We start from the raw sequence: 27,843 nt of genomic DNA on the forward strand, positions 1-27,843 counted from the left end.
TCCCTAAAAGTGTTGTATCAGCACCCACTAATACTTCCCTAAAAGTGTTGTATCAGCACCCACTATTACTTCCCTAAAAGTGTTGTATCAGCACCCACTAATACTTCCCTAAAAGCTTTGCATCAGCACCCACTATTATTCCATTAAAGCTTTGCATCAGCACCCACAATTACTTCACTAAAAGTGTTGTATCAGCACCCACTAATACTTCACTAAAAGTGTTTTATCAGCACCCACTATTACTTCCCTAAAAGTGTTGTATCAGCACCCACTATTACTTCACTAAAAGTGTTGCATCAGCACCCACTAATACTTCCCTAAAAGTGTTGTATCAGCACCCACTATTACTTCCTTAAAAGTGTTGTATCAGCACCCACTATTACTTCCATAAAAGCTTTGCATCAGCACCCTCTATTAACACACTTAAATTAGGACATGGCAAATATTATGGCATAGTCTAAGTATAAACTATGTTCATGCAGGATGGGGACTTTAACACTTAGGCCCCGGGTGACATTCCAGAACGTCCGCCCATTCCTGCCACTGTTTAAATGCCCAGCGTGGGTTATCAGGTTCCAGAGTGACTATTTGCCAGTCACGCCACACCTCGACCACAGGGAAGCTTCCTGAACATAATTACCTAATTTTGTTTGTTTCATTATATTTGTCCATTTTATCATGTTGTATCAAAGTAATATTGCTAAAAGTAGTGTAGTTGTATTGTAGGGTAGTAATACTGTAAAACAATGCTATGATTATGATATAAATGTTTTTATTTGTGGAATTATTTTATGCATTATTTGCTCTAACCAACACAAAGACAGCCAGGCAGACTGGTGACCGACAGGTGAGTGTTGTCAAGCACTTTTTATGAAAAATAATGCAAATAAAATATTATAAATTAATTATTTATAGCAAATAAGTATTAAGATCAGTAAATATGTACATTATTGGCCACCTCGGACACAAAGACGAGCTAAAAATAGCTGCTAAGTGTGGAGGGACCACAAGCATCAGCTGTCAAACCAACAGTATCCTTATCTCCCTCCCTCCCTCCTCACGCACGGCCAGGGAAGCTTCTAGAGGGTTAATATATAGTTTTTCTTACTTATTTTTTACTGTTTTATCATTTTAAAAAGTTTAAAAATTTTTTTGGAAAAGTTGATTTTTCTCGATTTACCCCTGCACGGAGGGGTGGGGGTGGGAGTTACTGCCACCAGCACCCTAACCTGGAGCTAAAGGGGTAAAATATTTCTTCTTGCAACCCCATTAATTATTACTAGCTCAGCACTGGCTGACCTAAATCACTGTTGTTTAACACAAATACTCTTTGCAAAAGCAGCTGATAAAACTAAAACTATGATAAATTGTGTATGGAGTCTGTTGGTGTAGAAAATTGTGTGAAGTTTGTTGGTGTAATTAATTGTGTGAAGTCTGTTGGTGTAGAAAATTGTGTGGAGTCTGTTGGTGTAGAAAATTGTGTGAAGTTTGTTGGTGTAATTAATTGTGTGAAGTCTGTTGGTGTAGAAAATTGTGTATGGAGGCTGTTGGTGTAGAAAATTGTGTATGGAGGCTGTTGGTGTAGAAAATTGTGTGGAGTCTGTTGGTGCAGAAAATGGCTAACTCAGTATTTCAACCTGTGCTGAGCCCTTATGATTGTGAATTGTAGTGGTTTTACTCTATATACATTTATAAATTTATTTACCTGTGGTGTAATGGGGTTGGAGAGTAACTGAGGGGAGAAGATAGAATGGGCATTGTTGGTCCTTGGAGTGATTGGAGGCTGAGGTGCAAGACCTCTTGGAGGTCTTTTAGCTGGACTCCCTTCCATTGAGGATTCATCTGAAATTACACAAGAGCCTTTGGATATTACAAAATCTCTAAAAACTCACACTAATTTTCTATTAATTAAACTGGAATTAAGATCTGGAAAACTAAAAATTATGCCAGGAAGATGACAACAGACAGTGAAGGAAACTTTGCCAGACAACATTCAGTGCACACTTAACCTACATGATGAGGTCCAGATAACCTACAGTATACATAAAATGACAAATTTCCTATATAAACTTGTATGGTACAGTATGAATGACACGCACACCCCACGTATGCACGCACACAACACACAGTACCCTCAAATGGATAAATATTTATTTAAAGAATATTATTGGACAAAGAAAGGCTATAGGTAGGAGAAGAAATCGTGGTAAAGTTTATCTCTGAGATTATTAAAGTATGCCCCCCAAGTTTGCAGAGGACACCCTGGATGTACCCAAGAATGTCTGTGGGTAGTTTTAAAGTTGTCGGCATTTTTCCGGCAGGGACAGGGAGCCATTCGTTCTAGACAGTAATTTCCTTTACCTGTACAGTACTGTAAATATGTGCGTGTGTGACGACACACACACGCACACAAAACACATACAAATAAATAATAATTTGAAAATCCTCTCACAAATAACCAGAAACAAATTTATTAAAAATGTGAGTCTACCCTCAAGTCCGTGCTCTATTACAGTACTTTATTAATAGAGCAAGGACTTGAGGGTAGACAGTCACATATTTAATAAAAAAAATTTTATTATTTGTGATAAGATTTTCCAATTTTTATTTATTTGTATATGTTTTGTGTGTACACATATACAATACTATAGGAAAAATAAATACAGGTACTCCTTGCCTTACGACCTATTTGACTTACGACCACCAGGACATACGACCACCGCAGTCATACCAAAAAAAAATTCAAATTACGTATTTTTGAGTCCCAATGTTAGTGATCGCGCTGTGTACTGATAAAATTTTTGTTTGTAATTCTCTTTAAAATGGCTGGCAAGCGTAAAAGTGAGACTTCTCGTGTTGAGAAGAAAAATAGACACCCAGAAATTTATGTAAATCTACCCAAAAATACAGTTGAAAAAATTTTACATTATTAAATATACTAATGTACAGTGGGGTATGCTATAATGAACGGATCCTACTACGAATATTCCTATAACGAACGCGGATGAATACGGGACTATTTCGCCTGGCGCATGAATATTGTTGTACCGCGACCCAGAACAAGAGCGTCAGGCGCCATCTTTGTCTCATTGTGTAGCCAGTGCACCACTGTTATTGTTGAAATTTCGTCTTTTGATGTGGAAATTCGCGTTATTTGTATAACTATTTTGTTATACAAGTATACAATTGTAAGAATGAATCGTCCAAAGCGAGTGAGAAAGCTAATAACCCTTGAAACTAAGAAAGAAATTATAAAGAAACGTGAGAATGGAAGAAGCATTGCGAAACTTAGTGATGAATATGGGATGGCTAAATCGACTATATGTACGATTTTGAAGAATAAAGAAGAGTTAAAAACTGTGCAAGTGGCTAAGGGAATCTTTAGACTTAGCAAAGCAAAGTGTAATGTGATTGAAGAGATGGAAAATTTACTCTTAGTGTGGATAAAGGAGAAAGAAATGGCAGGTGGTAACATTAGTGAAGCTATAATTTGTGAGAAGGCCAGACAATTGTTTGAGGACCTTAAAGCCAAGACTCCCAGTGGAAGTGATAGTGATGTGCCAGTGTTTAGGGGTACCTGCATGCTGAATAACACTTAGGTAAGATAAAGTATCGTATTTTTTACATTTTCCACAGAATTTTTTCAGTGTTAAGTGGTTGTATTTGGGGGCCTGGAACGGATTAATCCTATAACGAACGAGGTTCTGGAACCAATTACGTTCGTTATAGCATACCCCACTGTACTAAAATTTTTATCTCGTGCAAAATATATGACGTTTATATTCAAATTATTGGCTGTCTTGCAAGGATTCCAGCAATGCAAATTATATTCTCCTAACTTTAGTCTGTGGTATTATATAAGATAAAAACTTAAAGCCTACTGTAAAACCACCAAACACTTGCTGGGATGGGGGGGTTACACTGACATGTTTGACAGCTAGGACGAAGGTCTAGTGAAGTATTTATTTGTTTATTTATGTCCTTTAGATTGAGTTTTTGTTTTTTTGCTTATAAAATGTCATAGAAGTGGCCGGGGAGAATATAATTTACATTGCTGGAATTCTTATAAGATAGTGATTAATTTAAATGTAAACATGTGATAATTTGCACTAGACAAAAATTTTAGTAATCATTTTGTTCATTATTTTCATTACATGTACAGTACAGCTTTGCCCTTAGGACAGTGTGTGCATGTAAATGAGTTTCAATAAATGAATAAAGTTACATATATCGAGCCAAAAATAATAGTTGAAAAACTTGATGTAGACAGAGCTTGGACGGTTAAATTTTAGAATGACCAATAATTTTAATATAAAAAATGCAAAAATATTCAAGAACACAACCTTCTTGATATTTACTCCACTGGAAACAAAAGTAAACAAAGAACAGATTACTGTATTGGCGGACTAGCCGATCAGCTGAAGCTCACACCAAAACGTGTTTGTCGTAAGGATTTAGTTAATCAAAGTTTTGTTAGTTAACCGAATTAAAGATCCTTATGGGATGTAATTCGTAAACCAAAATTTCATACGTACAGTGGGGTATGCTATAACGAATCTAATTGGTTCTAAAACCTTGTTCATTATAGCATTCGTTCGTTATAGGATTAATCCGTTCCAGGCCCCCAAATACAACCACTGAAAAATATATAAAATTGTAAAAATTGTAAAAAGTGCAAAAATATGCATCTAAACCCCTGAAATAAAGACAATCATTAATACCTGTAATAAAAAAACAATAAATAAGTAAAAAAAAAAAAAAATAAATAAAATAATGTTCGTTGTAGGAGTTTCGTTCATTATTGCATTCTCAATTTTATAGGTAAAACCGTTCGTTATAGGAATATTCGTAGTAAGATCCGTTCGTTATAGGATACCCCACTGTACTTGTATTTTCTAGGACCGAAACGTTTCCGTCACGTACGAGAGCGTCGCGTGGTGTACAGCGTCCACGCCGTGGCGCTCTCAATTGGTGTTTGGCTGTCGTTGTTGTCGGTAGTGATCACGCTATGTACTGACAATATTTTCGTTTTTAATTCCCTTTAAAATGACTGGAAAGCATAAAAGTGCGAGTGCTGGTGGTGCTCAAAAGAAAAGGAGACAGTCAATTACTTTTGAGATGAAAATGAAGATGATAATGCAATATGAAAATGAAAAACGGAAGCAACCATTTCAAGCGACCTTGGCTTCTCTCACTTAACGATATCGACATTTTGAAGGACAAGGAACGAATTTGTGAGGGAGTGAAAGGATCAGCACCTATATAAGGAACAATAATAACGAAAAAAAAGAAAAGGTCCTATTCACGAGATGGAAAAATTACTTGTGATATGGATGGAAGACCAAATACAAAAGCGTGCACCCTTAAGCCTTCTAACCCTACAGGCTAAGGCAAGAAGCCATTTTGAAAGCCTGAAAGAGCAGGCAGGAGATGAGTGCGATCAAACCTACACAGCAAGTCATGGATGGTTCCAAAGGTTTAAGAAACGTTACAGTTTGCACAGTGTAAAGGTGAGTGAAGAGGCAGCAAGTGCTGATGTGGGTACTGCCAATGCTTTTAAGGAGCTAAATCGTGTCATCGTGGAGGGAAATTATTTGCCTGAGCAAATATTTAATGTGGATGAAACTGGCTTATTCTGGAAGCGCATTCCAGAACGGACGGACATACATCCACAAAGAGAAGAAAAGCATGCCGGGATTCAAGGCATTCAAGGTTTCAAGATAAAGCCCTCCATGATATATCATTCAGAGAACCCAAGGGCTTTTAAACATGTCAGCAAGCACACACTGCCAGTGTTTTATCGCAGTAATAAGAAAGCATGGAAGACCCTAGTACTGTTTGAGGATTGGTTCCTGAGTTGTTTCATTCCACAAGCCAAGGAGTATTGTCTGCAACAGATTGCGTTCAAAATTTTACTAATTTTAGATAATGCTCCGGGACACCCACCACACCTGGATGACCTGCACCCTGATGTTAAGGTACTCTACATTCCACCTAACACTACCTCTGTCATCCAACCCATGGATCAAAGTGCTATTGCTGCTTTTAAAGCGTATTATTTACGTACGATCTTCGCTCAGGTTGTTGCTGCTACTGAAGGTGAGAAAACGCTCAGAGAGTTTTGGAAGGACTACAACATTTTGAAATGTATAAAGAACATAGCTGCAGCATGGGACGAGGTTACAGGTCAGTGCATGAATGGAATATGGAAGAAAGTCCTGAAAAGAAATGTGAACAGTTTCAAAGGATTTAATGAAGGTGAAGTAATTTCTGAGATTAATGACAAGATAGTGGAGTTGGGTAAACAGCTTGAGTTAGAAATTGATAATGAAGATGTTGAGTAGTTGGTTGAAAGTGTAGCAGAAGAGCTAAGTAACGAGGATCTTGTTAAACTGGAAGCACAGAAAAATGCAGAGGAAGAAAAGTCAAAATCTAGAAGAACCTACACCCCCAAAAAAAAATTTCAGTGAAACAAATGGCAGAGGCATTTGCTACTTTTAATAAGGGGATGCAAATGTTTGACGGAATGGATCAAAATGTTGAGCGTTTTACAAAAGTTGACAGAATGATCCAAGATGCACTCGCTTGCAACAGGGAGATTTACAATGAAAAGAAAAGGCAAACTGTGCAGTCTAGATTGGACATACAGTATATCTTAAGAAGTCCCCCATTGCTGTCTCCTCACTCCCCACCAGTGCTGCCTTTTCACTCCCTAAAGATGATCCAATACCTTCGACAAGCAAGTATCCCCTGTATGTTAACCTGTTTGAAGAAAGCGACATTGATGAACCACTCAGCCCTGTCTCCTCCTCTGCTTCATCCAATTAATGTAGTCTCCATGCATAATTAAAAAATTATGGGGCCCAGTGTTCATTCAGCTGACTACATTAAAGGTAAATGCACAGTAACACTGTATCCATTCTTTATTGTTGATTACTTTTACTGTACTGTATTTCATTTTAGATTTTCTATGTATTATTTTTTTCATTATTTACTTACGCATATATATATATATATATATATATATATATATATATATATATATATATATATATATATATATATATATATATATATATATATATATATATATACACACACACTTGCATCTCGACTTACGACGGGTTAGGACCCAAATCCAGGTCCAGTCCCATGGTCGTAAGTCCGACATAGATAAAAAAAATAAATAAAAAATAAAAATAAAAATAAAAAATTTAATAAAAATCTACAATGAAATACAGTACAGTAAAAGTAATGAATAATGATGAATGGATACAGTACAGTGAAAGTAATAAATAAGGAATGGATACGCGTGACTGAGCACTTAACCTATAATGTAGTCAGCTGAATGCACATTTGGCCCGATAATTTTCTAATTATACATGGAGACTACATTAACTGGAAACGTTTCGTATAGAAAATGCGTGTGTCATTTAAAAAATTTTTTTTTTTTTTTTTTTTTTTATCTATATCTGAGGTGGTCGAAGTCCCGACGGTCGAAGTCCACGAGTCGTAAGCTCTATATATATATATATATATATATATATATATATATATATATATATATATATATATATATATATATATATATATATATATATATATATATATATATAATATATATATATATATATATATATATATATATATATATATATATATATATATATATATATATATATATATATATATATATATATATATATATATATATATATATATATATATATATATATATATATATATATATATATATATACAGGTGGCTCAATTTACCAGATTTCAGTTCACTAATTAGCTCCCACACAGATTTTCAGTTCTATTAACGAGTACAACTTCTATTAACGACAGCCTTACGAGAAACACGCCTTGTTGTGAGCTTCAGCTGATCGGCTAGTCTGCTAATACAATAATCTGTTCTATGTTTACATTTGTTTCCAGTGGAGTAAATATCAAGAAAGTTGTAATCTTGAATATTTTTGCATTTTTTATATTATAATTATTGGTCATTCTGAAATTTACCAGGTAGTTAACATATTGATAATATAAACAGTACAGGGTAAAAGTTTTGTGCGCCCATCAGCATATCGAGTCGCCCGCCAACACTTCTCAGTTTAACTTTGTTTACAGTGGAGTAAACATCGAGTTTGTTGGTCTCTTGAATATTTTTGCATTTTTAACAACAACCAGGTTCTTATTTTCTTCAGTTTCAGATGGATTACTGACATTATGGGTGTAAACACTGACAACAACAATGGCATCCCATCTCATCTTGTGTGATATTATTATTGATTTATATTGTATAAGGTGCATTCATAAACATTATTTAAAGAATATAATTTTCATTTTTCATTAATTGTATTGTTTTTTTTGGGGTAAAGCCACACAAAAGTTATGAAAAGGTCACACTGGTGAATGCATTTCATTATTATTGTTTTATTTTAATGGTAATTAATGATTCCCGATACGATGATTCACCTTACACTGCAATATTGAGGACACATTACCGCTGTTAGTTGAGACTTTACAGTATACGTAACTGATCTCCCCTTTTACATTCTTAACAGTGCTTTAAATAATGTATTCATTTGTGATTTTGGACTGGTATAGTAATGTACAGCACTGCACAACACAAAGTGTACACAAAAACAGTAGCTAGCAAGGGATCAACCTTCTACAATGGCAGAAGAATATGAACTAAGCTTAACCAAACAGCAAGGCCAGCCAATGCCTGGCACATAGGGAAGTGTTGAAGCATGATGCAATCTTTTGGAATGACCCAAATCCAGAAATAAAATTTTATGTGATATTCCGCAAATTTTCTTTAATTTTTCAGAAAATGCACCTGATTTTCAACCCATAATTGAAAACTTTTCCAGAAAACTTCTGAGCAAATTTCAATTACAGCTATTGGAGAGTTTCGGTAAAGAGGGATTCTGGCTAACAGAGATATTACTGTATATTATGAAAAAGATTACAGGAACAGAATATGAATTATATTAAGATACAGCAAGTCCCTGTTGAACAAAAGGGTTAGGTTCCACTATAACGCTTTTTGTTAGGTGGTTACGTTCATCGAAATTATTTTTCCCATAAATTGACGTATTAAAGGGGGATGTGTTTCTGTACTAAGCTCAGTGACAAAATAATTTGCAACACATCAAAATACTGCAGATTAAAACAATAAAACAAGTACAACATAAAGGTACATAAACAGAGTTGTCAATTGTTGTTCGTGTGAATATTAATTCACTCACTCTAGTAATGACACAATTTTCATATTATGTTATCATAGGTAAATACATGGTTTATATAATTTGTTTATCACTGTGCCCGTCACCATTTTCAAATTAGACTACATACAAGATATGTACGAGTATTTCTCCCATACGTACGCCTGGCTACACTTGGCAGCGGGAGCAGGTAAGGGAGGAGTGACCCCTAGTTGAGTGTCGTCTGCAGTTGTAACTCTCCTCGCTCTCTACCATATTTCACTGGATTAACTGTTATTATTAGTGTTTACTGATAGAATAGTGATTAATCATGGCATTGTAGCTATGTTAAACTCATCACTGTAACCACCAGGCTACTGGGACAAGATGTGAGGTGTTACGGTTGTTTTTCAACTCATATTTTTGGGTAGATATACTTAACTTTCATTTTATTTTTTACTCAGTTACATGCACACACCATCCAACATACATATTGTAAAAAAGGGAAAAGAATTATTTGTCCTAAGAGCAAACACATATATTTCTTTACACATGAGTTAGCTGGCTCAATGAAGGGAGGGGGGAAGGGCACAGAGTGTAACCAGGAACTGGGTGGGGGGGGGGGAGGAGCGTTGCCAGGGAGATGGCAGAGGTTGAGTCCCAGCTGGTTTCTGTTACTATGGCGAACCAGGGAGTGTATGCAAATGGCGACTGTGTTAACTTTCATTTGGATTTTATTTACTGGTTTGGCAACACAGTAATTTTTGTTGTACAATATTGTACAGTATTACCCTGCTTTACACGGTTTCACCGCTGATTTTATTTGCGATTTCTCATTTACGCGGTACCTTGCCAGAACCGGACTTTCACTTTCATGTGCATCTACTCATATACTGTAGGCAGTGAGGTATAATTTTTTTTTTATTTAGCTCATAAAATTCATACAAATTACCCTGCCAAAATATAATTTACATTGCTGGAATTCTTACAATATGATGATCATTTTGAATATAAACATCATGGATTTTGCATTAGACATACAAATTTTAGATCTAATGTAATAATTTGGTTTACACAAAGCAAATATTTTATCTTTTGTGCAAAATATATGAAGTTTACATTCAAAATATTCCCTGACCTGCAAGGAATCCAGAAATGTCAATTATATTATCCTAACTTTAGTCTGAGGTATTATTTATTACTAAAAGTTAAAATCTATTTTTTTCACCCAAACATTTCTCTGGTAGGGAGGGAAGGTGGGGGGTGGGGGGGAGGGTTGGAACCAACCGACCCAGCTGGCGTGAGTGTGAGGGGGAGGGGAGGCAAGGTGGGGTACTTTGATTGACAGATAGTGTCGTGAAGAATATTTTTTTTTTATTACCTGAAGATATTTGTTTTAGCTCATAAAATTCATACAAATTACTCGGCCAGAATATAATCTACATTGCTGGAATTCTTACAATATGATGATCATTTTGAATATAAACATCATGGATTTTGCATTAGACATACAAATTTTAGATCTAATGTAATAATTTGGTTTACACAAAGCAAATATTTTATCTTTTGTGCAAAATATATGAAGTTTACATTCAAAATATTCCCTGACCTGAAAGGAATCCAGAAATGTCAATTATATTATCCTAACTTTAGTCTGAGGTATTATTTATTACTAAACGTTAAAATCTAGTGGTTTCACCCAAACATTTCTCAGAGACGTAGGAGCTAGTGAGCTGGGAAGAGAGGGGCGGGATTTGAGTCCATTATTTGAATGGACACTAACCTAGCGACTGTATTTCTCTTAAATATTAATTGTGTGAGCATACCATCATAAAATTTAGATGTTATTTTTACTACAACATAGGTATTGTGTTGGAAAAAGTGGAGTTTGGGGGTAGGGCCAGTCTCTATTGGAATTAATCCCATATGTTCTGTTGTTCACTTTCCGCGGTACCCTGTGGGTTCAATTGACCGCGTAAATCGTAAATCGGGGTACCACTGTATCATCAATGAGTCATAACAGAATGAGAGAGGCAGTGTCGGTGAGATGCAGTGGGAGGAGGAAGGTGGGAAGTGGGTGGGAGGCAATGGATGTCGTGCTGATCTGCTCTGGCTAAAGCAAATCCATCTCTGCATCACTGAAATTGTGATTTAGGTGGTGATAACGGAGGTAGTGGTGGTGATCATGCGTCAATCGGTTTGTTTGGTTACACCGGCTGCAGCACTGCCAGACAATTGAACAGCTGATGTCTACCCACAAAATTGAGAATAAGTATAAATGAACGTCATATTCCTTCTACATTACGTTAAATAAATTTCTAATTATGGAGTGAGAATAACAAATACACAATGCACAGTACTGTACAATATTGTTCTGTATATCATGAATAACAGTCATATTAGAATGAGTGAGAGAGACAGTGTCAGTGAGAGCAGTGGGTGAGAGGGATGGAAGGTGAAATTATGATTTAGGTGGTGATAATAGAGGTAATGGTGGTGATCAAGGAGCTGGTGGTGAGAAAGGTGGGGGTGACTTACGTTTTGTAATAGTAGAACGTTCTTCGTTAATCGACAAATGGGTAGAAAAACTTGCTTTTGTTATATTGGGGATTCGTTCAAAAGATTAACGTTCAACGGGGACTTAGTGAACTATACAAAACTACATTCCGTGTGTAGCCGGGAAGAGAAAATGGCGGGGGAAAGGAGGGAGGACAACTCACCACCTCCTGCTCAGCAGCTCACCATCCCTTTATATTGACAGTATGCAATTCACCATAATTCCCATATTATTCAGTTAATTTGGTGCCTGGTTAATAAAACCTGATCAAAAAATATTTTTCATCAAAAAAATCCCACTCAATCCCAGAGGTGCTATTGCACCATAATATATTCTCAGTCACTTGTTTACAGAGCGGTAACAGCTGATCAGCCCAGCTGACCCATTTCCCTAATAATGTTGCCAGCACTCACTATCTCTCAAGCACCGTTGTTGTAAATGATATTATCAGAACTTAAGAAATATTATTGTAGTGTATAATGCATCTCCATATGCCCTGGTTTATTCACTGATAAGTTATCGAAGTGCAAAACTAGCCAAATCATCGCTCATATATCAATTAATTTTAAAATTATAAATAGATTATTTTGTGGCAGCCAAGGCATGACCAGGTGCAAAAACTCAACAGAAAACGAACAAACAATCGAACACAAAAATTTGGAAATTGTTGAATGTCAAAATATTCCAAACTCAGTTAATTCGGATCTTTCGGAAATTCAAGTGATCCAGAGCCCCCTTTTTTGTCAAACTAACAAGGGTACAGTGTATATCAATTGTTAAGAAAAATAGAGTGACAATTTGAAGTCTTACGGAAAAAATTATCAATATAATACAGTACAGTACTCCCTCTTTATCGACGGATTTTTTATCGACGGTTTCGATTATCGACGGATTATTTAGCCGGATTTTTATTTTGGCACCAAACAGCTTCTCCCAGTCCTCTCCTTGAACAGGGCTAGAGGCTACGTGTTTTTCGAATCGTTTTCAGTTAAAAAATTATTACATCACACGTATATTTTACCTAAACTGCGCTTGAATGAATATATTCTCGGAAATAAATAGTAGTTTTGCTGAAACGTGATGTATTTCAATGTAAAATAGGATAAAATACATGACGAAAACAAAAGACTTTACCTAACCTTCCAATGTTCTTGAGATGTTACTCGTTTTTTTAATAGTTTTCGGTTAAAATTCTGTTATATTACAATGATATTCTATTCATACTGTGCTTGATATAATACATTCACGGAAATGTAATATTTTTGTTGAAATGACGTATGTATTACAGTGGAAAGTGGGATCAAATCGTGACGAAAACAATGACTTGCGCTTTCTTTCGTTCAAAAGATGTTACCGTAATCACTTTTCGAATGGTTTAGTTAAAAACTGTTGTATTGTATTACAATAATATCCTAATTGACTTGAATAAATATTACGATACCATATTTCTGAATATTTTCATTAAAATCCATCAAAATCATTTTCCTTGTCATCGTCTGCAGCACCAAACAGCTTCTCCCAGTCCTCTCCTTGAACAGGGCTAGAGGCTACGTGTTTTTCGAATCGTTTTCAGTTAAAAAATTATTACATCACACGTATATTTTACCTAAACTGCGCCTGAATGAATATATTCTCGGAAATAAATAGTAGTTTTGCTGAAACGTGATGTATTTCAATGTAAAATAGGATAAAATACATGTCGAAAACAAAAGACTTTACCTAAGCTTCCGATGTTCTTGAGATGTTACTCGTTTTTTTAATAGTTTTCGGTTAAAATTCTGTTATATTACAATGATATTCTATTCATACTGTGCTTGATATAATACATTCACGGAAATGTAATATTTTTGTTGAAATGACGTACGTATTAAAGTGGAAAGTGGGATCAAATCGTGACGAAAACAATGACTCACTTTCTTTCGTTCAAAAGATGTTACCGTAATCACTTTTCAAATGGTTTAGTTAAAAAACTGTTGTATTACAATAATATTCCCTCCTAATTGACTTGAATAAATACTTGAATGGAAATATACAATATTTTTGTTGAAACTACCCGCGTTTCAGTGTAAAGTGTTGTAATAATAAATGGTAAACAATTTGCCTTGGGCAGCCGGATTTTTGGACTTTTACTGTACTGTACACTGTTTTGTTTACTGTAAGGACCGATGTTCACTTCAATAAATGAAATCGTAAGTTTGCTAGTATTTTTGTCCACTTATTATATTATTATTTATACACTATTATTTAAGGTTATGCGTAAAGGAAACGCATTAATGCTTAAAGGTACATTTATTCAACATATGCTAATAATAGTTAGAAAAATTACGTAACCATCACGGTATCGACGGTTTCTTTATCGACGGCCGTTTACAGAACGTAACCCCCGTCGATAAAGAGGGAGTACTGTACCTTTAAAAAATAAAATAAATAACAACAATAATAAATCCAAGACAATTATACAGATACAGATGCAATAAAAATGACACCAACCTGTAGAGCACAAAGGAGTAGATGGCTGAAGTTTAACCTCAGTTTGAACCTTTTTCAACTCATCGCCTGAAGTGTAATATGTCACCTGTGTCTTCACCTCATGACAGTGCCTTTCCTGTAGTGAGCAAATACAGGTACACTTTACAAACTCCAATTTTTTCTGGAAAATGTGGAAAACAAATGTCAGGTAAGAATTATAAAAATTATACAGTCGGCCCTTAACATATGCGGGTTTAGCATACACGGATTTGCAAATACGCGGATTGCCCCGCCGGAGGAATATTCTGTACATTGAATATTGAAGTACATTCAAATCGCGCGCCATTCAACTCGCGCACGGCACCGAACACGGGACACCGCCCGCTCCCGCAACCTCACACACATAGCTCTCCCTCACTCAGTCTCGCTGTAACCACGCTTGTGTTGACATCAGCATTGTAGTTGCAAAAATATTACATTTCCGTGAATGTATTATATCAAGCACAGTATGAATAGAATATCACTAATATAAGAGTATTTTAACCGAAAACTATAAAAAAAACGAGTAATATATCTTGAACATCGGAAGGTTAGGTAAATTTTTATGTTTTCATATAGTTTATCCTAATTTACATTGAAATACATTATGTTTCAGCAAAACTACTATTTATTTCTGGAAAGTGACGGAAGCAATGACTTTCGCTTTCTTTCGTTCAAAAAATGTTACCGTAATCGCTTTTCGAATGGTTTTCAGTTAAAAACGGTTGTATTACAATAATATTCTATCCTAATTCACTTGTGATGCAACAGTTTTATTAACTGAAAACCATTCGAAAAGCGATTACTGTAACATCTTTTGAACGCTTTTTTCTGTTTCCAAGCAAATTATTGGTTATTTTGAAATATTTTTACATATTGACAATATATAATAAAGTGCAGTGTTGATTTAAAGAAAATAATCTTGAAATACACCAAGAGAACTAAACTTTTATGGGTGAAATGGTGCCATGGGGTGACTTCTCTTCCACCCCAATGCCTTCTCTTCTTCCTTCTCCTCCACCCCCATCATCCAGGAGCCTTCTACATACACACATCAAAGTAAGTGAACTTTTCTACCATTTTTGTTGAATTTAGGCAATTTTCGGTAAGCTGGAACCAATTACCCAAAAACCCATTGAAACAATGGTTTCGGTTAACAAACAACCCTGCTGGAACAGATTGTGTTCAGAGTGAGAGAGAGAGAGAGAGAGAGAGAGAGAGAGAGAGAGAGAGAGAGAGAGAGAGAGAGAGAGAGAGAGAGAGAGAGAGAGAGAGAGAGAGAGAGAGAGAGAGAGAGAGAGAGAGAGAGAGAGAGAGAGAGAGAGAGAGAGAGAGAGAGAGAGAGAGAGAGAGAGAGAGAGAGAGAGAGAGAGAGAGAGAGAGAGAGAGAGAGAGAGAGAGAGAGAGAGAGAGAGAGAGAGAGAGAGAGAGAGAGAGAGAGAGAGAGAGAGAGAGAGAGAGAGAGAGAGAGAGAGAGAGAGAGAGAGAGAGAGAGAGAGAGAGAGAGAGAGAGAGAGAGAGAGAGAGAGAGAGAGAGAGAGAGAGAGAGAGAGAGAGAGAGAGAGAGAGAGAGAGAGAGAGAGAGAGAGAGAGAGAGAGAGAGAGAGAGAGAGAGAGAGAGAGAGAGAGAGAGAGAGAGAGAGAGAGAGAGAGAGAGAGAGAGAGAGAGAGAGAGAGAGAGAGAGAGAGAGAGAGAGAGAGAGAGAGAGAGAGAGAGAGAGAGAGAGAGAGAGAGAGAGAGAGAGAGAGAGAGAGAGAGAGAGAGAGAGAGAGAGAGAGAGAGAGAGAGAGAGAGAGAGAGAGAGAGAGAGAGAGAGAGAGAGAGAGAGAGAGAGAGAGAGAGAGAGAGAGAGAGAGAGAGAGAGAGAGAGAGAGAGAGAGAGAGAGAGAGAGAGAGAGAGAGAGAGAGAGAGAGAGAGAGAGAGAGAGAGAGAGAGAGAGAGAGAGAGAGAGAGAGAGAGAGAGAGAGAGAGAGAGAGAGAGAGAGAGAGAGAGAGAGAGAGAGAGAGAGAGAGAGAGAGAGAGAGAGAGAGAGAGAGAGAGAGAGAGAGAGAGAGAGAGAGAGAGAGAGAGAGAGAGAGAGAGAGAGAGAGAGAGAGAGAGAGAGAGAGAGAGAGAGAGAGAGAGAGAGAGAGAGAGAGAGAGAGAGAGAGAGAGCGAGAGAGAGAGAGAGAGAGAGAGAGAGAGAGAGAGAGAGAGAGAGAGAGAGAGAGAGAGAGAGAGAGAGAGAGAGAGAGAGAGAGAGAGAGAGAGAACTTTTTTTTTTTGTACGTGGAATAGCCCACCCGGGCACAGGTCATCGACCCATTGGCAGCAGAGAATGTATAAATGATGGGCTTCTTTTAAAAAATAACTGTTAAGGTGCAAAACAATTATCTAAAAAAAATTAATATATTTGATAAACACTGCAATCTCTCAGCTAAATTTTGACCAAAAAAATCGAAAAAAAAAAACGATCAAACTTTTTTGTCATACTTACACCTTCACTTTTTTTACTTGACCGTCTCTTTTGACCAGACTTTTCAAGACGTTCTGGTGAAGATTTTCGCTTAACAATCTTGCCTGACCTGAGACGTGACTGCTCCAGCTCATCTTCCTCAGTGATGTCCATCTGTGATACATCCAGGATAGTATCTGTAATATAAAGGTGTGCCTGTATTGTCATACTGATTAATCCCAAAACTCTTCAGTCTAATGTCTTATATTGTGGCATTTCAAAACACACCTTCATTTACAAAATCTTAAGAATTTTGGAACACACAAAAACTATATACAGTAGTGTATAGCCGAGTGAACATCACAGGGCATTCACAAAGTTTTGTTCTGATATTATATATGAACAGGCACTTACCACTCACCATGGTAAAGGGGAAAGGCACCTACCAAATAAATTTCAGCTTTCTATCTTTAAATTCGGGGAAAGGCATCTGACCTTCACATGGGAGTCATGGTTACCCGGAACCTCTTTTAACTGGAACTCTGCAATAGCTGGAATTGCAATTTACTTGGAATTTTCCAGAAAAATTCAAAATTCTGGGTAATGGAACAAATTCCGAGGTTGAGAACCAGGTGCATTTTCAGAAAATTCCAAGAAAAATTCTGAAAAATCTCAACAAAATTTTCATTTCTGGGCCTGGAATAAATTTTCAGGGCATTCCGAGAGATTGCGTCATGCTCCAACCCATCCCCACATGCCAAGCACGTAGGTGGCCCTGCTATTTGGACTGCTTAGTTCATATTCTGCTGCCATTGTAGAAGGTTGTTCCCTTGCTAGCTGCAGTTTTTGTGTTCAATTTGTGTTGTACAGTGCTGTACACTACTGTACCAGAACAAAATCAGCCAAGAATACAGTGTTAAGAATGTAAAAAGTGATTACAGTTACGTATACCAGGCATGGGCAACCTGCGGTCCATTGGCCACATGCGGTCCAAACCATGTCTTTGTGCTGGCCTGTCGAGTGATTGAGAAAGTATATTTAATGTGGCCCACGGTTCAGGTAGATGCTGCCAGCTTATGGTGAGTAAAGCAATATTTATTAAAAGAGTAATCTTCACACACAATTCATTGCTGTTTCATCATCTAAAAGTAAGTAATAACGAAAACGCATCAGTGAAAAAAGTATAAATAGTCAACAAAATAAAATTTTAATTTGTCCAAGTATACGGGCCAAGTTCGACACAGTCTGCTTGATGGATTAGCTGCTATGTGGGAGTTGGTCATTTGGGAATTAACCCTTAGGCCCCGGGTGACGTTTCAGAACATCCGCCTATTCCCGCCACTTTTTTATTTTTTAAAGTTGATTTTTTTTTATCCCCATGGGGCAGTGGGGGGGGGGGGGGTTATACTAACGTTGGGTAAGTCCAACTGGGTCACATGGGTCAAAGGTAAAGGTCTCTTCCCTGTTGATAGACTTTCTCCATAGTACCTCTTCCTTTTCATCAGGAAATTCCAATACATGTACCCTTTCCTTTATGCAGCATTGTACTCATGCAATTTTTTATTGTAAAAAGTAATTACTATTGACCTCAGAATATCTCCCAATATCAAGTGCACATGGCTTCAAAATAGCCTCAAAATGCCCATGATAATGTGGGCTCACTTTGTTTGCCATGTTCCTCCACCCACAATGTATTCACAGACTGCTTCACTCATTTTCTGTTAAATGCCAAGAAACATTAACATTTTACTTAAAAAAATATTTTGATGGATTTGTTTCATAACTGGGAAAAAGATTGTGATTGTTAACTGAAAATATCGTTATGTGGATGTAATGATAAACTGTTTCACTGTCCATGCTAATACAATATTAACATTACATTTGGGTTAGGTAGGATATAAATTCTGGTGAGTTGGCCAGCAGAAAATTACTGTACCTAAATCGCAATGCAGCCCATGACCGAAGAAAGGTTGCCCATGCTAGACGTATACTATACAGTACATTCAACAAGTGGGAAACACTGGAACATCTTACCTTTCATTTTTATTCAAGACACACCCACTAATCCCCCACGTAACAATGGGTGACCTGATATTGCATCAGATCAGGTCAGTAACATGACCCACTAACAGAGTTGTAAAGTGAAGAAATAAAATTTAGTTGAGTACAGTATTTGGGTATTTACTTTTTAAAAAGAACTAAAATTTTTAGTACTTTTACTTAAGTATGGTTTTCTAACACTTTTACTCCAATACAATAAAAAAAAAAAAAAAACTTGCTGCTTGTTACATGCCCAAAACAATAGTTTTAAATATCCAATCACAGAACAAACGAGAAAAGTGGAAGATAACCAATCACAAGCATTTCTTCATGTCTGTAACCAATCACGTCTTCTTTCATATCATTTCATCTATGTACCCAAGCACTAAAGACCAATAAACTACCATTCTAACAATCAATGAAGATATAAACAACGGAATTTATACTATCAGCAACGGAAAAGTCACTAGAAATGCAATTAAGAGATCAGGTGAAGAGAGAGAATAGTACTTATCCTTCTAGCAAAAAATTTCTTTACTACCGTGCACAAGGTGATGTTCAATTGTGACCCAGTTGTCTGTGTGATCTCGAGTGGGGCCAAAATGGCCACGGATATAGCAGTTCTCTACCATAAGATATACACCAATTACCCCATTAATGTCCTTCTTAGGTTCCTGAAAACCATGACTAAGTGAAACAATGTTAAGTGAAAACATGGTTGGTGATAAAAAAAAAAAATCAGACTTTTTGGATTGAATAAATTTTTTTTATATATATATTTTCTAGTACAGGTTGTACCTCTCTAGTCCGGCAACCTCATGACCTGACCGGTGCCGGACCATGGAAATTCACCCTTTTCCTGGAAAGATAGTGACTTGTGCTTACGCTTGGAAGCACTAACGCCACTTTCACTGCTTCGTGGTCTCTTTGAAGATATATTGAAGGGTTAAATGTTGTACAGTAGATTCTCAAATTTTGGGAATTTTTAATTCACTTTTTTTTTTTTTGGACACAAAAAAAAAAACACTACGCAATTTAAAATTTTGAAGGCGGACACTTGAGTTTCGACGGGTTTGAGCGACCCGCCAACGTTTAGACGAGCACAAATCGTGTTAACAGTGTCATTTCTCTTATGTACAAAAGATTCATTATTGTTTATTACTTAATGTCTTTTGGATTTGATTAATTTTTGTGCGTGCAAAATGAACAATACAACTCATGAATAATATGTAGAATAATAAAACACACGAGGAGACGAGACAGCATTGTTTTCGTTGATTACAAAACCAGTGACTGACTGGATCTACATATAAAACTGAAGAAAAAAGGACCCTGGTTGTAGCTGTTGTAAAATTAATGTAAAAAAATTAATATGGTTGTTTTAAGTAATGTTATCTAATGTTAATAAATGGAACTATATAAGTAGCTAACGATTAATGGCTAAGAAAAAAGTGAGCTCACGTATCTAAGTGCGCACATGTGAAAACATATCGTCATTACTATACCTAAGAATATGAAAGGAACACTTATTTACTGTTCATATATATTTTAATTAATGTTTCTGAATTTAAAACAAAAATTCTACCCACCAGTGGTGGTAAAGTTGAAAACATAAGGACAGCCAATGTTGTTGTGTGTGTTTTTAAACGGATGACGTATGCTCAACTCTAGTTGAAGCTGTAGAACATAATAACTTTTCTGTGTTGTTTTTAGTTTTTAATTAATTTTACAGTAAAAGTCCAAAAATCCGGATGCCAGAAATCCGGACCACCCGAGAATCCGGACTTTTCGAAAACTCACTTTTTTTTTAATTTAGCGGGCTTTTAAGTGAATGTGCGCATGCGTGAGCGCCACAGCTGCACAGCGACAACCAGGGTTGCCAGATGGCTGTTTCCACGGCCAAATTTATCTAATTTGGCCGTAAAAAAACTTCGTCTGGCCGTGGAAAAGTGGATGGTCACGGCCAAACTATTTGGCCGAATTTTGTAAAACACGTATTAATTCCTCATCTAGTGGATTTTGAAGAGAAGTCTAGCAGATTTTCAAATTTCACAATGAAAATGCTGGCTCAGTGACCTCACCTTGTCATGACCTCACCTCATCAGTGACCTCACCTCTTCACATGTTTACGTGACCTACTGAGCTGACTGATCCTTCTAGTTACTACCTTAGTTGTTAGTTCTCATATTTGAGTTGTTCAGGCTGAACGTGTCCAGCATATGGGTTAAGCTTCAGAGCTTACAAAGCCATCCGAGTTACTTTCTGAAATTCCGAGTGCTAGTTTTCAAAATGTCCACTAGTAAATGGAAAGGGTCCTACGACAGTGGTAGAAAATGTAACAAACCAGGGGACGATGACGAACTAGACGTTTTTGCTTACGCCAACTCGTGTTATCAAGTTCTCCACCATTATCATGCTCCACCACCATTTCAGATTAAGGTAAATCTTCACTGCACATTATAGATATTATGTTTATGTAAATGTTGGGCCCTCTATTCGAAGTGAAAATTTGGTTTTATTGCGACATTTTAAGTGGATATTGTAGGGGATACTTTTATTTTGTGTGGATTGCAAAAATAGCCTTGTGCTTCCCCACGTTTTATAAACAAAAAACAAAAACTCAAACTAAAGGACATAAATAAACAAATAAGTACTTCACTAGACCTCCGGCCCCAACTGTCAAACACGTCACTGTCACCACACCCCCCTAAATTAACCAGGGTCTTAAATATGAATCATTGTTAGTAGAACCGTCGTTATCGGAGGCTTTCCTGTACAAAAATTCATTGCCATTTCTATAGAAAATAATGCATACATATACAACTATTAAGTTTGTATTGGTACTCACCGATGGGTGGAGGTGGTAGAATGCGTGTGTGGCGAGTAGTGAAGCGGAGGAGGTGGATGGCAGCAGGGGAAGAGTGGGAGGGTGGGAGAGGAGGAGGGTGGTGAGTCACTGAGACTGCAGCTGCCTCCTCTTGCTGCTCTGAGTGGGGTTCCTCCGCCGCTGTTTGCTCCTCCTCCGTTGTTGTTTGCTCCTCCATGACTGCTGTGTGCTCCTCCTCGGCTGCAGACTGTTGTTAAGAAGCTGCTTCTGCCGTCTCGCGATGGAAAATTTAATCCAGTGTTGACTGCTTGGTGCTACTCTTCTTCTCCTTATAGATCTCAGTGTAACAACCAAGACTGTCATCAATGCTGCGTTGAACCGTTGAGCTACGTTCTCTGTTTGGGTCGTCATCTATAAGGATTTGCATTCCTTGCTGGAACATGTTGAACGCTTCTGCCATCCTCTTGGAAGCTAGCGTTCGTTGTGCTTCTTCTTCGTCATCGTCTTCAACGGGACTGTGTTCTGTTAACAGTTGCAGATCTTCGTTGGTGAGCTCTTCTATATGGGATGCCAGGACATCCTCAATATCCTCTCATTCCAGCTTATCAAAGCCTGCCTGTCAAGTCAACCTGAGGATATCCCTATTCACTGCTGGGATTAAGTCCATAATTCCCATAAAACTGTTGACACACTCGGGCCACACACCATTCAGGCAACTTTCTGAAACCTCTTCTGATGCCTTGCCAATGTTGTCAATTGCATGAAGAATGTTGAAGCTGCACCAATATTCTCGGATCGTAGGTTCATTTTCTCCGGCTGTACCCTTGAGCAGCTGGGCCATGGTACGGCATAAATAATATGCCTTGAATGCGGCAATGACGCATTGGTCCAGAGGCTGCATCAGTGCTGTCGTGTTGGGAAGCAGGAAAACAACTTTTACACAGCCATGCAAGTCGTCGAGATTGGGAGGATAAGCTGGAGCATTGTCAACGATCAGAAGAATTTTGAAGTCAGGTTTTCCTTGGCACAGTATTCCTTCACTGCAGTGACGGCGTACACGTTTAACCCTTAGGCCTCGGCTGACGTTCCAGAACGCGCGCCTATTCCCGCCACTGTTTAAATGCCCAGTGAGGGTTATCAGGTTCACCGTGTGACTATTTGCCTGTCACGCCACACCTCAGCCACAGGGAAGCTCCCGAAACATAATTGCCAGCTTTTGTTTGTTTCATTATATTTGTCCATTTTATCATGTTGTATCAAAGTAATATTGCTACAAGTAGTGTAGTTGTATTGTAGGGTAGTAATACTGTAAAACAATGCTATGATTATGATATAAATGTTTTTATTTGTAGAATTATTATTATTTTATGCATTACTTGCTCTACCCAACACAAAGACAACCAGGCACAGTGGCCACAGACTGGTGAGTGTTGTCAAGCACTTTTTATGAAAAATAATGCAAATAAAATATTTTAAATGAATTATTTATAGCAAATAAGTCTTAAGATCAGTAAATATGTACATTATTGGCCACCTCGGACACAAAGACGAGCTAAAAATAGCTGCTAAGTGTGGAGGGACCACGAGCATCAGCTGTCAAACCAACAGTCTCCTTATCTCCTCCTTCCCTCCCCACGCACAGCCAGGGAAGTTTCTAGAGGGTTAATACAGTGACCTCGTTTAACGAACACCTCGGTTAACGTAATTTCGATTAACGAACTGCCTTCCATAAGGATCTTCAATTCGGTTAACGAAAAAAATTTCGCTTAACGAACTTCTTACGAACCGACCTCAACATGTTTTCGCTTGCACTGACCGGGCAACCAGCTTTAGTATCAGTCCGCCAATACATTAATCGGTTCTAGGGCTTAAATTCCTTACTATTTTTGTAAATATCAAGAAGTTTATACTATTCAATAATTTTAAAAGTTTAATATTCAATTTTTTAGTCATTTTAACAATTATTGAACAAAATTGAAGGTAAAGTGACTAGTTTAATGCGCGGCATCCAGCCTCTTAACACAGCAAACAGGCGTCAGTCTCTCTCTGTTTTCACTGGAGGTAACATCTTGCTTGAGACTCTCTTCAACTAAACGCTTTTTTTCTGTGTTTCCAAGCAAATTATTGGTCATTTTGAAATATATTTTATATATTGACAATATATAATGCAGTGCAGCGTTGATTTAAAGAAAATAATCTTGAATTAAACCAGAGAGCTAAAATTTTATGGGTGAAATGGCACCATGGGGTGACTTCTCTTCCACCCCAATGCCTTCTCTTCTTCCTTCTCCTCCACCCCCATTCTAAATCCCATCATCATCATATCATCCAGGAGCCTTCTACATACACACCTCAAAGTAAGTGAACTTTTCTACCATTTTTGTTGAATTTAGGAAATTTTCGGTGAGCTGGAACCAATTACCCAAAAACCCATTGAAACAATGGTTTCGGTTAACGAACGACCTTCTGGAACGGATTGAGTTCGTTAACCGAGGGGCCACTGTATATAGTTTTTCTTACTTGTTTTTATTGTTTTATCATTTTAAAGGGTTAAAATTTATTTTTGGAAAAATTTATTTTTTTTATTTACCACACACAGTGGTCCCTCGGTTAACGAACACAATTCGTTCCACAGTCGTTCGTTAACCGAATCTATTATTTCAATGGAATATTGGGTAATTGGTTCCAACTCACAGAAAAAAGTATACATAACGGTAATAGAATTAACAAAACATTTAATATAAACTAAATACAGAACTGTCCTGTACAGTAGGGTGTGTCATAGGAGGGAAGATCAGCTAAAACTAATGGCCCATCACTTTTTTGGTAGATTTTAGTGTATATAAACAGAAAATAATTTCAGTTTCAATATTTTGCAACCTTTTGCTAGGTAAATTTTAGCGTGAAATTTATCGAAAATCTAACGTACAGCTGCATTAGTGCATTACAATTAAATAGTGAACATTGCTTTCTGACTTCATTCTTTAACAACCCAACTAACAATATTTTTTCTGTTTCAGATTCTGATGCATTTATAAGTTGATAATATTTGCGATGGCTGCTTGTGTCAGGACGAGGAACCAAAAATCCAGCCATCTCAGTCACTATCTTGGGTCTGGGAGAGAGCTCCTAAAGTCGGAGTTGCCTACATTGAGAGATGCTTTGAGATACGGTGTTTTAATCAGGCAAATCAGTGAAAAGAACCAAAGAACTTACACAAACAAAGACATTGCCAGTGATATGACCAAAGCTGTCTTGGCACAGTACACTCTGGCTAACGCTCAGTTCAAGCCTCCAGTCATAACAAGTCAGAAGAAGATTAGTGAGAGACTGCTAGCCAGTTGGGAAAAGGCAAGAGATATCTCTCTTGGGAGAGGAAAACTTGCAGTTAAGGACAGCTTTGCCAAGCAACTGGACCAGTTATTTGACATAATTACTTGCATTTTTACAGTGTACAGTATACTGTACAATAATAAATAAAAAACAATAGAATACTGTATTTTAACTTACTTTGAGGTGTGTATGTTGTATTACCAGCAGCTTTGTTTACATATCAAACAGCTGATTGTAGAGGCACTCTTTACAGAGTGCATTAGTTCTAATGCCTTCTTCATATTTCATAATTTCTGCACTGTATATTATCAATATGTTAACTAAATTTCAGAATGACCAATAATTTTAATGTAAAAATGCAAAAAATATTCAAGAGACCAACAAAAGCGATGTTCACTCCACTGTAAACAAAGTTAAACTGAGAAGCGTTGGTGGGTGATTCAATCAACTGATGGGCACACAAAAACTGTTCCCTGTACTGTCTATATTATCAGTATGTTAACTAAATTTCAGATTGACCAATAATTTTAATATAAAAAATGAAGAAATATTCAAGATAGAACCAATTACTGTATTGGCGGACTAGCCGATCAGCTGATGCGCACAACAAAAAGTGTTTGTCGTAAGGATTTTGTTAATCAAAGTTTTGTTCGTTAATCGAACTGAAAATCTTAATGGGAGCTAATTCGTTAACCAAAATGTCGTTAACCGAGGGACCACTGTACTGCCACCAGCACCCTAACCCGGGGCTTAAAGGCTAACCACTGGCTAAATGTGGTGCCGATTATCCATGCCTTCTTGTTTGCCTTGTAAATGACAGGAAGGTGATCCTTAGAGTAACCTTCCAGAGCCCGTGGGTCAATAGCGCGAGAAATCAGCATATGCTTCAGCTTGAATTCACCGGCAGAGTCATGAGGTCTTTTGCCGCTTTAAAACCTGGCGTTCTTTTCTCTTCCTTGGAGATATACAGTAGGTCCTCTCAGGCATCCTCTTCCAAAAGAGACCAGTCTTATCCACATTGAAGACTTGCTTCAGTGAGTAGCCTCCTTCCTGGATAATCCATTTGAATTCTGGAGGGAATGTCTCGGCAGCAACCATATCTGAACTGGCAGCTTCAACAGTCATCTTAATATTGTGGAAGTTATACCTGCGCTTAAATCATTGAAACCAGCCTCAGCTGGCCATGCAGGTCTCTTCCTTTGATCATTCACCCTTTATGTCTTCAAACAAGGATCTGGCCTTATACTGGATAACCATAAGGCTCACAGGGGCATTGCATTGATTCTGGTCCTCCATCCACATAGCCAGCATCTTTTCCACTTTTTCTATCACAGTGTTTCTAGTACGAGTTGTCTTAATAGCACTCAGAGAAGAACCACTTCCAGCACTAACCTTAATCTTGTCAGCGTTGGTCCGGATACTACGCATCGTTGTGAGGGTTAGACCAAGCACAGTGGCTATGTCCACAGCACTTTCTCCTTCTCCAAATCAGGTTAATACATCCATTTTCGTAGCCAAGATAATAGTCTTACGTTGCCTCTTCACTACACTAGCATCAGAAGCACTTGATAGGTGCTTGGAAGAAATTTCAAATAGTTAAGAGTACAGTTTTAGAGCAGATGCACTTAAGCACACACGAATGATGTGAAGTCGTAACAGAGACTGGCTTGGTGTTGCTTGGGGACGCTGTGACATTCCGCGAGTGAGGGCAGCGGGCTGAGCCGAGAGAGCGTAGCGCGGCCAGACAAGAGCGGGTGATGACACCGTAGAAAGTAGTCCGTAATGACGCAAAATGATATAGTATCGAATCACTGGGACGTTAAACTAATTTTTGATCTGTAAAGTTTAATGACGTACAATAGTACCGAAACGTTAAGCGGGACGACGTTATACGAGGACTTACTATAGTTTAGACTCTCGAAAAACTTTCCCCAGCACCCAGACACATTCCAGCGTTGTGGGCTACTGTCTGTCTGTGCGAGATGCGTAGTTTAGACCCATGGAAACTTTTCCCAATACTGTACATTACCAGGAAAAAATACAGGGATATGGAATTTTTCCGAGTTAGAGTCGCCTCGTTACCCGGAATCTCTCATTCCTGGAAGAGCTTTGCACCAATTATTCCGGCTAATGGGGATACCACTAGCATGTTGTTTTCACGTACAGCAATACAATTTTCTTCTTCCCTTTTCTCCTCTCCTTTTCCCCTTTTGATCTATACATGTAATTTTAGCTCATTTTTTTTCTCAGTTTACTGAGGTCCGAAGCCATCCACACTCCAACCAGGCTCTAACAGGTAAAGCCACTGAATTAACACTGGCATCTGAAGTCACCTCAGGCCCACCCAAAGTCACCCCATGTGTGGGGTGACTTCAGACACTTACAAATCTTCTCCTCATAAAATATGTACAGTATTACCCCGCCTAACGCGGTTTCACTTAACGCGTTTTATCATATACGCGGTGCCTCGCCAGAGCTGAACTTTCACTTAACACGGATTTTTTCCACATATACGCGGTGAGTGTCCGGCTCGAGATGCTATTTTTAGATTTGCCCCACCCTGCCTGACTGCCTGTTTTAGCTCATAAAATTCATACAAATTACCCGGCCAGAATATAATTTACATTGCAGGAATTCTTATAATTTGGTGATCATTTTGAATATAAACATCATATTTTTGCATTAGACATACAAATTTTAGATAAAAATTTTTCTCAAATTAACTATGTTATCTTTTGTGCAAAATATATGACATTTATATTCAAAATATTCCTGGTCTTACAAGGAATCCAGCAATGTCAATTATATTATCCTAACTTTAGTTTGAGGTATTATTTATTAAAATTTAGTGGTTATCCCACACATCTCCTTGGGACGGTTGGTGGGGGGTGGGGGGAGGGAGGGACCGACCGACCATCTGTTACCCTGT

General features: G+C 37.5%; 1 protein-coding gene across 3 annotated transcripts in view; it reads right to left on the minus strand.

Moving 5' to 3' along the window:
- LOC121856015 (rac GTPase-activating protein 1-like) overlaps window positions 1–27,843 on the minus strand; it is a 147,771-nt gene that overhangs the window by 70,433 nt on the left and 49,495 nt on the right. For all 3 annotated transcript variants that reach the window (XM_042351251.1, XM_042351250.1, XM_042351252.1), the window contains exons 5-7: window positions 16,757–16,911; window positions 14,260–14,374; window positions 1,706–1,842 (exon numbers count right to left, since the gene is read on the minus strand). In XM_042351251.1, the coding sequence (XP_042207185.1) occupies window positions 1,706–1,842; window positions 14,260–14,374; window positions 16,757–16,911 (407 nt within the window). The remainder of the gene's footprint in view (window positions 1–1,705; window positions 1,843–14,259; window positions 14,375–16,756; window positions 16,912–27,843) is intronic.

The sequence above is a fragment of the Homarus americanus genome, unplaced genomic scaffold (assembly GCF_018991925.1).
Source record: "Homarus americanus isolate GMGI-L3 unplaced genomic scaffold, GMGI_Hamer_2.0 scaffold19117, whole genome shotgun sequence".
NCBI classification, from domain to species: Eukaryota; Metazoa; Arthropoda; class Malacostraca; order Decapoda; family Nephropidae; genus Homarus; species Homarus americanus.